At 43.4% G+C, this 14,557-nt stretch overlaps 1 protein-coding gene and 1 pseudogene across 2 annotated transcripts in view; both read right to left on the bottom strand.

Moving 5' to 3' along the window:
- TAF4B (TATA-box binding protein associated factor 4b) overlaps positions 1-14,557 on the bottom strand; it is a 337,116-nt gene that overhangs the window by 216,864 nt on the left and 105,695 nt on the right. For both annotated transcript variants that reach the window (XM_077492599.1, XM_077492600.1), the window contains exon 8: positions 7,114-7,210. In XM_077492599.1, the coding sequence (XP_077348725.1) occupies positions 7,114-7,210 (97 nt within the window). The remainder of the gene's footprint in view (positions 1-7,113; positions 7,211-14,557) is intronic.
- LOC143999886 (5S ribosomal RNA) lies at positions 1,146-1,264 on the bottom strand (annotated as a pseudogene).

The following is a 14,557-nucleotide window of genomic DNA, read 5'->3' as shown; positions in this document are numbered from 1 at the left end:
TAGGACCTTCGGGCAACAAAAACAAAACACCCGTTTTCCAAATCTGAACAGTCACTTTTATGTAGACTGACTGCTCTCACCACATCAAGAGAATGTAGTGATTTTTCTTCTGTAGAACAGGGTTCTGGAAAAATGAAGGTAAAACAATATCCTGGTTTAGATAAAAACCTGATATAACCTTTGGTAAAAAGTTAGGATGAGGACGCAATACTACCTTATCGAGGATAAAAATATGGCTCTTTACAAGAAAGAGCAGCCAATTCTGATACCCTTCCTGCAGCAGATATGGTTACCAGAAAAAAAATAGTTTCCTTGTCAAAAAAAGGACCAATGGAAATTAAATAAGCCCCAAGGGTTCAGGGGTTACCCAACAGGAGATTAAGCCCTGAATAAAGTTACGAACCAAAGAACGTGAAGCAAGCGGTCATTGAAATAATATCGATAAGGCCGAGACCTGTATTTAGAAGGCACTCAAGGCCAGCCTCATTTCTCACCCATCTGCAAAAAGTCAAGGATTCTACCTTTGACCCATTTCCTGGGGTGCAACATATGGAGACATATGTTTCCCAGACCCCATTATATATAATTATGGAGGCCGGCTTCCTTGCATTAACCAAGGTAGAAACTACTAAACCTGACAGCCCACGCTTCTTCAGAGTGTGGGTCTCAATAACCAGACTGTAAAATTTAGCATTTGTAAAGTAGGATGGGACACCAGACCTTGTAAGAACCGATTCCGCGGGAATAGCAAGGCTTCTGTTATGCATGTTAGCGGATCCTTTGTTCTTGACACAAAGCTGTCGATTTCTTTGTTGAACCTGGATGCAAACAGATGTATGGGATCCCAAATTTTTGACATATTGACAGGAAGATATTGGGGCAAAAGGAACCATTCTCCCGGGAGCAACTGCTGGCAACTCAAGTAGTCCGCCCTGCCAATTCTCTATTCCTAGAATTAAGACTGCTGATAGGATATGGTTCACCTTTCTCTGGGCCACACAACTTCTTGTGCCCCCATGGTGATTAATATAGGCCATTGCTGTGGCATTGTCGGAGTGAAAATTGCCACTTCCCAGGTAACTGAAGGATTTTCCCCCTTAGTAGATTTTTTGATACTAACCATAAACTGAGGCTCCGGCGCACCCAGCCTACAGCACCTAATATTTCCAGGTGGTCTCTCATCTGGGTACTAACCAGGCCCAACCCTGCTTAGCCTCCAAGATCAGATGAGATTGGGCGCTATCAGGGTGATGTGGCCATAGGCGTTGGAGTCAGACACATTGGGAATGTAGAGCTTGAACGCTTTGTTCCAAGCTGATAGAATACGGCTTTACAGCAGTCTCAAATGAAACTGAGCATAAGGAACGGCCTCAAATGAAGCCACCATCTTTCCCAACAACCTCATGCAAAGTTGAAATTCATCTTGCTTCGACCACCTAAATCAATTCCTTTATGGCGCTGCTCTTTGCCTGGGGTAAGAATACACTTTTCTGGGTGTACCTATGATCGGACCCAAGCATTTTAGCCTTCTTCATGGTTTTAAAGAGGAAGTAAACCCTAATGGGTCTTCTACTTCTTTGTCTCCATGCAAAGGTAAAGCATAATGGGCTACTATGCATCGCATAGTAGCCCATTATGTGTCACTTACCTAACACAGGATGTCACCGCTGTCCCCTGTAGTACAGAGCATACATCTTCCGAGTATCGCTGCTGCGGCCACTCACAGTGTCGGAGCAGTGATGACATCACTCCCACGCATGCACACGGAAGCCGCCACTAACGGCATATTGCCGTTAGTAGCGGCATGCTGCAATAGTGCACCTGTGTAGACAGCTGTCTTTTAGTAAATATCTCCTAAACCGCGTAGGTCAAAGTGGTTTGTAAGGGTTTACAACCACTTTAAAGACGACTTCTCCTAGGTTGAGAATCTGACCTAGATATTCCAGGTAGTTGAAAGTGGTGACCATACTTTGGTCTAAGCATGCTACCGACTGGTCTATCAAGAACAGATCGACTAGGTAAACCATAATCCTTATACCTTGTGCCCTTAATTGTAAACACTCAAGGTGCAGTAGCTGGACTGGAAAGCAGAGCGACACACTGAAAATGAAGATTTTCCCACCTTGAAAAGTTGATATTATGAGGAAATAGGCGTAAGGAGGTATGCATCTTTGATGTCGATTGACACCAGAAGTTCTCCTCCTTGTAGGATGGAGATAACTGATTGGGACTGACTCCATACCAAAAAAAAAAAAAAAAAAAAAAAAAAAAAAAGAGTGCTTATATTCAAGAATTGAATTTAGATATTTGAGATCCAGAATGTTCATTGGGATTTGGCACCGTGAAAAAAAGGTTTGAATCAAACCCCAACCTTTGTTCTTAAACAGGGACCCCCATGATCACTTTTTTCTTTTTCTCTGGATCCTAAGAAACTGATCTGAGAAAACGAGGAGACGGGAACTCTTGGAACTCCAGTTTGTACCCTGGAGCTATTGAGGAAGTCTCCCATTCGTCTAGACACTCTTCCTGCCAGATCCTCGAGAACTCCAGAAGAAATCCCCCAATTCGACTGAACCTGGCGGTGGAAGCCACCGTGACTGCCTGGAGCCTGATGCCCCTGGCACAGGAGAAGGAGCTTTAAAATGAAAATCCATTTACTCCTTTTCTTAAATGGCAAAAAGGGGTGCTTTCCATTAGAATTTCTTTGAATGTATTAACCAAAACATCCCCAAATAGCTGTTTCACCACAAAAAAGAAGACTAGCCAGGAGCTTCTTACAAGGCCCTTAGCAAAGGCGCAAGGCCTGAAGGATAAAATCTCTCATAGCAACTATTGCAAACATTAAGCCGTCTACTGGGCCTGCTAAGCATGATAACCTTGAACACCTGTTTAAATTGGTCTCTCAATGATTAAGCAATTACTGTCAGCGCAGGCTGAGACACTCAATCTGCCAGAGAAAGAAAAAGTATATATTTTTTCTTCAATAGGAATTCCACCTTTTAATCCGTTTGATTCCTAAGCATTTGAACATTGTCTGTCGAACAAGTCACACTCATTCACTGAGGATATAGCAGCGTTAATTGCTGGTATACCTACTTAGTGAATTTCCTCCACCATAGGATAAAGTGTGAACATTTTTTAGGAGGGAAAAAAAAATGCTTATCTGGGTGATCCTCTCAGATACAAAAAAAAATTTCCAGCAATGAATGGACAGGAAAGGGCATGCCCAGCTTGAGGAGGCTTTAGTGAACCCAAAAACTCAGTTAAAAGGTACATAAATGTGGCACGATCGTTCAGCAAGAAATTGTACCATCAATCTTAAAGAGAGATTTCACTGGGAAAAAAAATATTAAAAGCCAGCAGCTATAAGTACTACAGCTGCTTACTTTTAACAAATGGACACTCACCTGTCCCAGGGTCCAGCGATGTTGGCAGCCGAGGCCGATCGATCACTCGGCTCACGGCTGCTGCCACCATTCTAGGCGAGGGAATCAGGAAGTGAAGCATTGCGGCTTCACTTCCCGGTTCCCTACTGCGCATGCGCGATCCACGCAGTGCAATAGGAATGGTCCACACTGTCTCTGGGACCCATGTGTGTCCCAGCAGACAGTGTGCCAGGACAGGAAGAGGCATAGACTCCCGTGGGAGTCTATGCCCGGAAGTGGGTGCAAATACCTGTCTTAGACAGGTATCTGCACCCTCTTCCCCCTCCGGTGTCACAGTTGACTTTAGGGTGGAACCCCGCTTTAAGATTGGAACAACTGATTCTCCCGCATTTGACACCTCAGAAGAGGAGTCATCAGCCTCACCATGGTCCTGAGGGAATTAGTCTTCTCCTGCCCCTAGTTCCTCAGTTTGAGGGTCCTGGGCAATGGAAGAGAACCTGTCACATTTTGACCCACACTGGGATGCGATTAAAGTCACTAAACTTTATTTTTTTAATTATCTTAAAATAAACAGGGGCTGCAGTGTTAAAAACAGTTGCAGACAATTCATGGCCATGATGCTCACTCTGACCAGCCACCCCGTCTCAGGGGAGGATGCCATTTTTAGAGATGAGTAGGCTTTCCAGAGCTTGAGGGAGACCGTTTAAGCTCTTTTTTGGGTGTGTTTCAACTCCCCCTTCTGACCATAGCCCGATGCACAAAGTAGAGGTACTACCAGAAGAAATCACCTCCACTGCTTGAGCAATAGTCCAGCTACTGCCGCTGCTATTAATGCTCAGCCTGATGCAAATAGTAAATGTGTCAAATAGGAAATGCCTGCATCACCAAAACCTCTTTCATGCTCTTCTTTGAGTGAGGGACGGATGGCGTGGAGGAGACCTGGAAGCCGTTGGCGTGTAGGGGTGGTGAAACAAACGGCATTACCGATCATTTTTAGTTTTCCCTTATACTCAGTCTCTTTAAGAGAGGAAGAGTTCAGCCCAGGTGGGGGTATCTGGAGGAAGCAAAATCCCCCAAACTTACCGGACGTCTGCCTTCTAGCCGGAGGAAAAAAAGTCAGCTGCTTCTGTGACACAGCGTGACTGAGCAAAGCATGAGAAGGTGCGTGCTCTATAAAGCCCCCAGTGGTGACACTTGGGCATGACAACATTTACTTTAAAGGAGACATTTCATAAGAAAATTAAAACATTCCTCAGAAAAACTCAACTTACCTTTCCCGCCGCAGGGTTTTCTGAGTTAAAATCAACCCTCCCAATCATTACCCTTCACGGTGGGTTCCGTTACCAAACCTTCAGGAACCGGGGACCCTCAGGGAACCCACACTCCTGGACTTGTAAAAAGCAACCTGCCAGTAAAACTTTATGGCCTTAATACCAAAAGTACTGGATCCCGGGGACCAGCTCGCTAAAAAGAGAAGCGTTACAGGCAAAACCTTTTTTTCTTCGGATATGAGGTCCGGGTACCATTCAATTCGGCCTAAAAGACACTTAATGGATCCGGCAAGGATTGCTCGAGAGCAGCTCATTACAACACATCTTCACTCATGACCAAAACCTTAGACACTGGCAAAAAACATACTCCCAGTAGTGGGAGGGGTTATATAGGGAGGCAACTTCCTGCTTAGGGTGTGGCGGTGTCCAGCACCTGACAGTTGCCTATAACCCACAGTAATTACTATGGCTCTGTGTGCCGTGATGTACAATTAAAGAAATCTTCATGTAAGAAGCAATATAATCTAACAGTATAAGATCGTTGTATGACAACGTAGGAGAAAGATATTACAAACATTTTTTAAAGACCTATTTACATAAAATGCAAACTCATTCGTAGATAAACTCAAATAAAATGCCATTAAGTGTGGAATCTGTCAATCTCCAGGGGTGGGCTGGGGTTGAAAGGGGTAAACTTACAATGGCCAATATGGATACATCTTTTTTAAAAGCCTAAAGTTAAAACCAAAGTAGAAAACACCATTTAGACTTGCTATATAAATTATAAAAAGTATATTTAATTACAGCTAGCATTAGTATCTGCAATTTTTCTGAGAGAGTAGCAATGTGAACAATCAGACTGCAACATTGCACAGTGCTGTTCAGCCGACATCATGTACCTGCTAACCAGAAGAGGGAGCAGAGTGGAAACCTATGTGACTTTCATTTTTTTAATCAGCAAGTTGAGGAGATGGGCGGCCAGGCTGTATTGCTTAAAGAGACTGTAGAGTCTTTTTTCCCTATAAAAATAACAAACATGTTATACTTTTCTGCTCTGTTGCAGTGGATTTGCGCAGAGCAGTCCGGATCCTCCTCTTCTCAGGTCCCTCTTGAGCTCTCTTGGCCACTCCCTCACGTTTAGTGCCCTCACAGCAAACAGCTTCCTATGGGAGCACCCGAGCGGAGTCACAGCTCTGTGCCCATTTAGACACCAAGCCCTGACCCGGCTCCCTTTCTCCCCTGATAGTCTAGCTGACTGACAGCAGCTGGAGCCAATGGCATCGCTGCTGTGTCTCAGCCAATCAGGAAGGAGAATCTCGTTCGGCTGAGACATTTGTCGACATCGCTGGACAGAAAGGGATCTCAGTTAAGTGGTAAGGAGGGCTGCTGCACACAGAAGGCTTTTTACGGCAGTGCATAGAATGCATTAAGATAAAAAAACCTTCTGTCTTTACAACCCCTTTAGAATAGTGTTAAACCAAAAACAAAAATAATATATTGCAGCTTATCAGTCCCTCAGATGTGGTGGCTGCATTGGCTTTCTTTCTCCCTTATATTTTCACCTGGTGATCTGGCTAATAACACTACTCTTGTATTAAAGTGACCCCCACTCTGAATGAAAAATGGGGGGAGGTGAATGTTAGATTTACTAGTGGATTTAGAGTCACTAACAAAATTAAACCAAACTCCAGCTCACACTGCATTTACACAAGCAGTAACAAGTTTGTTCCTTTTTGGATTAAGGTTTTACAATAATAAATAAAAATATTATTGTAACCACCCCTCTCAGTGGTAAATGGTTTATCTTAAAACTTCTACATTTGCAGGAAAGCTCTTTCTGTTGCAAAGCAGGTTTACTGGCTGGATCACCAGATGAATATAAAGGAAAGGCACAAAAAAAGAAAAATTAATGCAGCCAGCATATCTAAGAATTGGTACGCTGCAATATAATAAATATTTTCTTTTGCACTTATTATGGCTTTAACCGGAGCATAGAAAAACAAGGTCACAAACCTGGCTCTGAAGCCTGGCACGGTAAACAGATCACAAGACTGGCTGCTCAGAATTACAAATCTGTTTAGATTACAGTATGTGCATTTCAAAGGTGCACTTAGCCATTTAGCTGGAATTCAGCATAAAGATATATTTCTGCAAAAGGGGTTCCCGAAAAAAATGTGTAACGAAAAAATAAAAATAAAATCTATATTATACATAGCAACCTGCAGCGAATAATAATCCAGAGCAGATTAGACAATGAAAAGATGAATCAGACCAGTAATGTCCCCCCAGATACTTTTGATATATGGGGCCTAGTGACACAAAATGAAGTCAAGCCTCTGCATTGCAACAGGCCATTGCTTATAACGACCATATTAAAACAATTCTTAGTGGTTTATACTCTTGTAATTATAGGCTTTTATTACCCAGACACCTCGAGTTATTTGGTATTTTATTACCTGAAGCATGCTGTGCCATTCTCTTTTATGGGAAGACGAGATGCTTGCAGGGAAATAACTTTATTTCCTGGCAGGGTGATTTGTTTCAGAACGGATGCTTGAAAAGAAAAAAGAAAAAAAAAAAAGCCAAAGAAAAGAAAAAGAAAAAAAAAAAAAAAGTCAAAACATTTTAATAAAACAAGTTCAGTTAAAAAAATAAAAAAATATTTGTATTCATATACATCTAAGACTGTTCCTACAGTGAATAACCTAACCTACCCAAAGTCATATAAACACAAAGTTCTGTTCCTGCCCAACCAAGAATCTCACTCTTGCTACTGCAGGGGGTTTTCATTTCTACTGCTGCAGAACATGAAAGTTTATTTGGGGTAAAGTGGTCCTTTAAAGTGCACCCGTGGACAGAGTAAACAATAAAAGACCAATTTTAACCCTGTGTGTGTTACTATGCACTCCGTTTGTGCTGTGTGTAAAATACGAGGAAAACCGGATATTCCCTGGATCAACTTAAACAACATTAGCATTGCCTCTGTATCCCCAGAGGCGGCCTGTGTGGGCTCCTACGAGGATCTGTCTCATTTGGTATACATGGGTCTAAAAGCCCCATACCCACCGACATCCTCCATAAACTCAGTAATGAAGGCATGGTTCATGGCCCAGGGAGGGCGAATGCCTAGCCCAACTACACTTTCTCCTAATAGCCCGCTGTGGAGGAACCCCAATTTAACCCACTTCTTCGGTTACCCGGATGCAGTGGTATGGACCAAATATTGTATAAAACAGTACTTTAGTGTCATTCGATTAATTAAAACTAAAATATGATTTGCCAAAGTCACATTTCTTTAGGTACATTCAATTGCGGCATGCTTTTTGCTCACAATTTGGTAGGGAGCCCCTTGACCTTGAGCCCAGTGACCTAGAGCTACTGACCCGCAGTGATGCACTGCAAAAAACAGTTTGCTGCTTATATAAATATAATTTATTCCATGAAATTACCCTCCTGTTGGGGCCTTGCAGGAGACCTTGGTAGGCCATGGCTCCAGCACTGGACAGAGACTATTGGGACAATATGTGGGGAACTGCACTCTAGTATTTAGCAGAGATAGATTGATCCACTACAAGTTACTATACAGAATCTACCTCACCCCAGCTAGACTGGCAAGGATGTTTGGAACCCAGCACTCCCTGTGCTGGAGATGTGCTGCACCCTTAGCTAATTTTATGCATATTTTCTGGGAATGCCCATCAATTAAGGCTTACTGACAAGCCATTGCCTCCTGTATAAGGTCGGTCACTTCAATCTCTATCCCTGTGTCCACTGAGGTGTGTCTGGCCACTACTGGGCCATTCGGACCCTTCTTACCCGGTTACTGTTTTATGCTAAAAAGTGCATTATCCTTTCAACAGGGCAGTACCCTTTTACAATGCTAAATACTTGAGCAGAGGGGCTCTGAACAAATTTGAGACGGTTGGGGGGGAGGCTTCCATGGACACGGCATCAGATTAATCACACTAGAACACAGCCCAGGATCCTTGGTAGGCATAGTAACTTGGATAAGATTGTGAACGTCACCACTCCACGGAGGATATTTGCTAGATCATATGGGAAGTCGCGGAACTGTATCTTTGTGTTATGGTAGACTTCCTCCGAGGTAGGAATGTTTGTGTACCTATCTGGGCAAAGTTCTGTACTGGTAAGTTTGTGGCCGGTTGTTGCCCACAATGTGTGGCTTGTTATAACATATATTGTATAAAATGAAATCCAAAAAATAAAAATACAAAATAGTATTAACTAGCTGGGCGAAAAAAAATAAAATGCATGTATACCTAGCGTTCAAGCAGTAACTCACCTTTAAAACAAGCCCTCTATTGTAAAACCAAAATGTACACCTTCAATTGACAGATCTCTACAGAAGATGAAGTGGTGCACATTATGGAAGACTCAGAGGTTGTGAACATGGACAGCAGATAAGAGTTTGGATACAAGGGGACACAGAGGTACTAAAGCATTTTTAATTGAGGTTTCCAGTCCTAATGGGAGGCATGACAAATACATGGTGTAGAGAAAACTTTTTTTACACCTGTAGGTACACCAAAAGACCATAACAAGCTGATCCTCTAGACCAGGGGTCCCCAACCACCAGCCTTGGCCCACTACTGGGTGTGGTGGGGGGCGGGCGGCATGAGAGAAGCAAGTGGGCAGAAGAGAGAAGTGGGCAAACAGGCAAGTAGAGATGATATATCTCTGCCCACCCCTCATCACCGCTCTACCGCCCTCACAGCCGGGCCTCTTCAATGTTGGAGGTGCGGTAGGGAGCAAAGAGATTAAATTGTCTCACTGCCCACCCCACCACTGCACAGAGGCCTGCCACATCTGGTGGCAGGAGGCGTGGCAAGCAACACACTTGGGGCTCCTGCTGATTCTGCATTATGGCAAGTTGAATTTCATTTTATATTACAATGTGATAATAGAAATAATGTGTTTCAATCATCTGGACACCATACTGTTGTGATTAAAATGGTATTTCTATATACCTGACAAAGACCAGCTAGGTATAATTACGGCAATTACCACACTTCCGAAACCTGCTTAGCACTGCAGTACTAAGGAGACAGCATTGTTCTGAACATAAGAAGAGATGAGCCAAAGTTGATGTTCAGAGGTTGTCTGGTTTAATTCTGGGTGGGTCTACAATTTATATGCGCTATTAGCCAATCATTGGATAGAACATGGATGTGGTTAATACAGAGGTGTACATTATATATCATTAATTATGTCCTCTGCTTTCATGAGTCACAGTCATGAGTTCTGTGGCCCAAACATATTGAGACAATTTCTTTAGACAGTACAGAATAAAACTGCTTATGCAAGCTATATTTTCTTATAAGTATGCTTTATAGGAAAACTGCTACAGTCTGTAAATACAGAGTTTAAACTAACAGGTTAACCCAAGTTAATCTCATATGAACTTATAAAGATTGAGTCAGTCCAGTACAGCCATATCACAACACATACCAACTATGGTGCTGGGATGATTGATTCGACAACACCAGCGAAACCCCCCCCCCCCCCCCCCCCAAACCTTGGCACAATTTTCTTCCATACTGCCAGTCCCCGGTGCCAAAAAGGTGGGGGAATGCTGCTCTAGATATAGAATTTTAACCAACCCCCTGTGAATCCATCTGCCTCTGAAAGGGGTTCAAAATTGTTACAGCTATGAATCAGATTGTAACAGGGCCTCCCAGACCGCTCCCGATTTGGGGACTAGGAGGGATAGAGACACTGTCAGAGATGGTGCTGGGGAAGTTATACTGTACTCGTTGCACTCCTGACAGGTTTAACCACAATTTGTGTAGGGTGCTAGCATGCACTGGTGGATTGCACCACATTGCAATCATAGGAAAACATTTATCTTTACCATCGCACCTTGGTATTGGGATCTAGTGTGACCTATATTCGCATAAAGCAATGGGGATCCACAGGTGGACATTTCAGGACCTTGCTGGTTTTCTTTTTAAAGACAGGGTGATGCAATAACATGAGACAGAGATCCAACAACCAGTCATAAACAGACACCATGGGATACCACAATGGGGATATCCAGATAGTGCAGTAAGGTTAAAACGGAGGCCAGCACCTTCGTAAACACCCGAGGTGCAGAATATAGGCCAAATAGCAGGGCCAAAAAGTGCAGAGGACCCACAGTAAACTGTAGACATCTCTGATGTGCTGGAAAGATGGGGACATGCAGGTCAGTTTCTTTGACGTCCACAGTGGCCAGAAAGTCTCCCCTATCGAATGAAGGCTTTGACAGAGCTGATTGATTACATGCAAACCCACTAGGGCTGCATGGATATCTTATCTGTGCGGTAATGCAAACTTTGAAAGTGATAAACTCAGAAAGGGAGTTGGATGCAAAGCTCTCTAGCTTGTAGCCTGTGGAGACCACCTCTCACATGCTGGTTAAGGCTAGCAGACATCCCTTTACTTTGAAAAGTGGAGGCCCACCCTCACGCTTTAGGAGTTATCTGAAGGCTTGGAAGACTTAAGATTCCAAGACTTGAGGAGCAGACTGGGGACCAAACTTGGGACTGACATTCAAGTTTTGGGGTCAAGGGTAACTAAAAAGATTCTTGGACTCTGGCAAGTCTTTCCAGACTGTCTTCTGTAGTGGAGAAAAGGTATTTTTAAAACCTGTAGCATCTTTGATAAGGGCATTTATGTATGCAACGATACAAATGGCAATTGCCCCAACCTATAACTGCCTTAACAGTAAGGAACACATGGATGGGTGACGTATGTCAAACAAAGAAAAATTCCCAGCTAAGCCTGCAACAAACTGATTTGTCCCAACAGTTCATGTTAAAAACAGGGGTTTAGTTTGCACACATTTGCAAATGCATGTGTAAGCTGCAGAGGCTGTGACAAGGCACCCCAGTATTTACAGTCCTAACGCTATAGGTTTTGGGAGCCTTCATAGTAGGAGCACACATGTAGTAATAGATATAAGCCAGGTATGCCTGTATGGAACCCGCCCCTTAAAAAGACAGTGGCACACTGGTCAACTTTTTTGCCATTGTGCCATATGCTGGGTGTCCAGTGCGCCCCTATGCCTTTAAGGAGCGGGCTCCCTACAGGCATACCTGCACTCAATCTATCCATTACTGTAGGTGCACGCCTACAATGGAGACTCTCAATTTATAGAATAAGGACTGCAGATAATATTGGGGTGCCTTGTCGTGGACTCTGCGGCTTACACATGCATTTGCAAACTAAACCCCTGTTTTTAACGTGAACAGTTAGACAGGAGAATTCGGTTTGTTACAGGCCAGCAAGTTGAACCGTGAAGTTTTCTTTGTTGTTGTTGGACATGCCTCCAGGTAATCAGCTATGTCACCAGAACTAGTGCCCTTACTGAAAAAGACTTAATCCACTTGTGTTCTGGTGACCACTCAAAAATTTGGGACTTTTGCTGAGCTTATGTGTCGCCTCCTCAACACCCGATTTAACCTTGTATGAGGTGTGTGTGTGTGTATATACACACACACACACACACACACACATATACACACACCACACTATAAATCACCTGCATTGCACGCAGTTACAGTGCGACCCCATACGACTTGCATTGGCTTCATTAGCCTGCTATAAAGTCCGCCAAACACAACATGCCGTTTACTTTTTGCCACTGTCACAATGTGTGTATAGCTGTGAATGGCTGGATTTCAGTGTTCAGGTAGGTGGTCGGAGGTGAGGGCAGTAAAACCACTACGCAATCTGGTTTTTACTGCCCTCTTGCTGCTAGTGTGAACAAGGCCTAAAATGGCTAGCCCGAAATGGGCTTTAATTTTTTTGGTAGTGAAGATGCAAATAAACAAATGCTGCATTAATAATATCAACAATTAAAAAAAATAAAAAATAAAAAATGTATAGGATTTTTTTGATTTAAATTGATCAAATTTTATTAAAATGCTTTTTGAGTAAAAATCTAACTAAAAATAGGATTTTTATAACAATTTACTTGTAAAATCCTTTTCTTGGAGTCAACACGGGACAAAGAACTTAAGTAATAACTTAATGGGTTATAGGCCACCTTCAGGCGATGGACACTGGTATACCCAGTACAGGAAGTTCACTCCCCTATATAGCCCCTCCTCCTTTCAGGAGTTCCTCAGTTTTTGTAGCAAAGCAATATAGCTAAAGCCCAAAAAGAGCAAAGGGACCTCTGTGTCCCATGATGTACTCCAAGAAAAGGATTTTACAGGTAAGCCGTTATAAAAATCCTATTTTCTTTATCATACATCATGGGACACAGAGCCCAAGTAATAACTTAATGGGACGTCTCATAGCAATGCTATTTGAGGGGATGGAGACACAACCCGCAGGGTACCCCCAGACTTGAGGACTTATACTGCTGCCTGCAGCACACAGCACCCGAAGGCGATAGCCTCATACCTCCTAACATCCACCCGATAGAATTTTGTAAATGTATGTACTGAAGACCAAGTTGCAGCCTTGCAGATCTGAGCCATGGAGGCCTGGTGACGCACTGCCCAAGAAGCACTAACCGACCTGGTAGAGTGCGCCTTAACTTGAAAACGGGGGAATCTTTCCCCTTAAAATCATAAGTCTGAATTATAACTTGCCAAATCCACTTGGAAACAGTGGATTTCAACACTGCCTGTCCTTTCTTATAACCCTCCGGCAGAATAAATAAGACATCAGTCTTTCAAATCTGAGCAGTTGTCTTTAAATAGATTTTCACTGCTCTCACCACAGCAATACAATGTAGTGACTTTTCTGCCCTGGAACATGGTTTTGGAAAAAACAAAACAATGGCAGGACAATATCTTGGCTCAGGTGAAAACCTAAAACCACTTTTGGTAAAAAGTCTGGACTAGGGAGCAACACCATTCTGTCCTCATGAATAATAAAGTATGGCTCTTTACAAGAAAGCAGCCAGTTCGGAAGCCCACCTTGCTGAGGATATGGCAACCAAGACCAGCTTCCTTGTCAGACGGACTAAGGGAATATGCTGTATCAGTTCAAATGGCTGTTTTGTAATACTGGCAAAACTAAGTTTAAGTCCCAAGGGTTCAAAGGTGATTTAACTGGCGGATTAATCCACATTACACCTTACATAAAACCCCGGGACTAAAGAATGCGTGGCAATCGGTCTTTGAAAGAAGAGCAATAAGGCTGAGACTTGGCCCTTACTAGTACTCAAGGCCAACTTTATCTCTACCCCCAGTTGTAGAAAGGCAAGAATTATGTCCATGATATATCGCTGGGGGTGCCAACCCTTGGATTCACACCAGGAAACATAAGCCCTCCCAGACTCTATAAAACATAGTTCTGGAAGCTCGCTTCCTTGCATTAATCACAGTAGAGATAACTAACCCGGAAAGCCCACGTTTCTTCAGAACATGGGTTTCAATAGCCGAGCCGTTAAATTTAGCGTTCGCAAAGTACGATGGAATATCGGCCCCTGTGAGAGCAGGTCTGACCTTAGTGGAAGGCACCATGGATCCTTCACTGCCATCTTTACGATTTCTGCATACCATGACCTTCTGGGCCATGCTGATCCTAACAGAATTACCGGCTTTCTTTCCAGCTTAATCCAGCAAAGAAGTCATCGCAGCAACTGAATGGGGGGGCGGGGGGATGCATCAGAGAGAACAGATCCCAGGGGGTTACCAACGCATGTGAGTGGATCCCTTGTCCTGGACGCAAAGTTGACTAACTTCATGCTGAATCTGGACACTAGAAGATCCCCAATCTTTAGCAAACAACCCGAAAAATGTTGGGGTGAAGAGACCATTCCCCTGGGAATAATCTGCTGGCAACTTAAGTAGTCCGCCTGCCAATTCTCTACTGCCAGAACGAAGACTGCTGATAGGCACGGGAACATTCCTCTCTGCCCAAGTTAGTATATGGTTCACC

This window comes from Lithobates pipiens, unplaced genomic scaffold (genome assembly GCF_037356315.1).
Source record: "Lithobates pipiens isolate NorthernLeopardFrog02 unplaced genomic scaffold, aLitPip1_a1.2 Scaffold_19, whole genome shotgun sequence".
Taxonomy (NCBI): domain Eukaryota; kingdom Metazoa; phylum Chordata; class Amphibia; order Anura; family Ranidae; genus Lithobates; species Lithobates pipiens.
The sequence above is the reverse complement of the archived record's forward strand: the minus strand, read 5'-3'. Positions and strand labels throughout refer to the sequence as shown.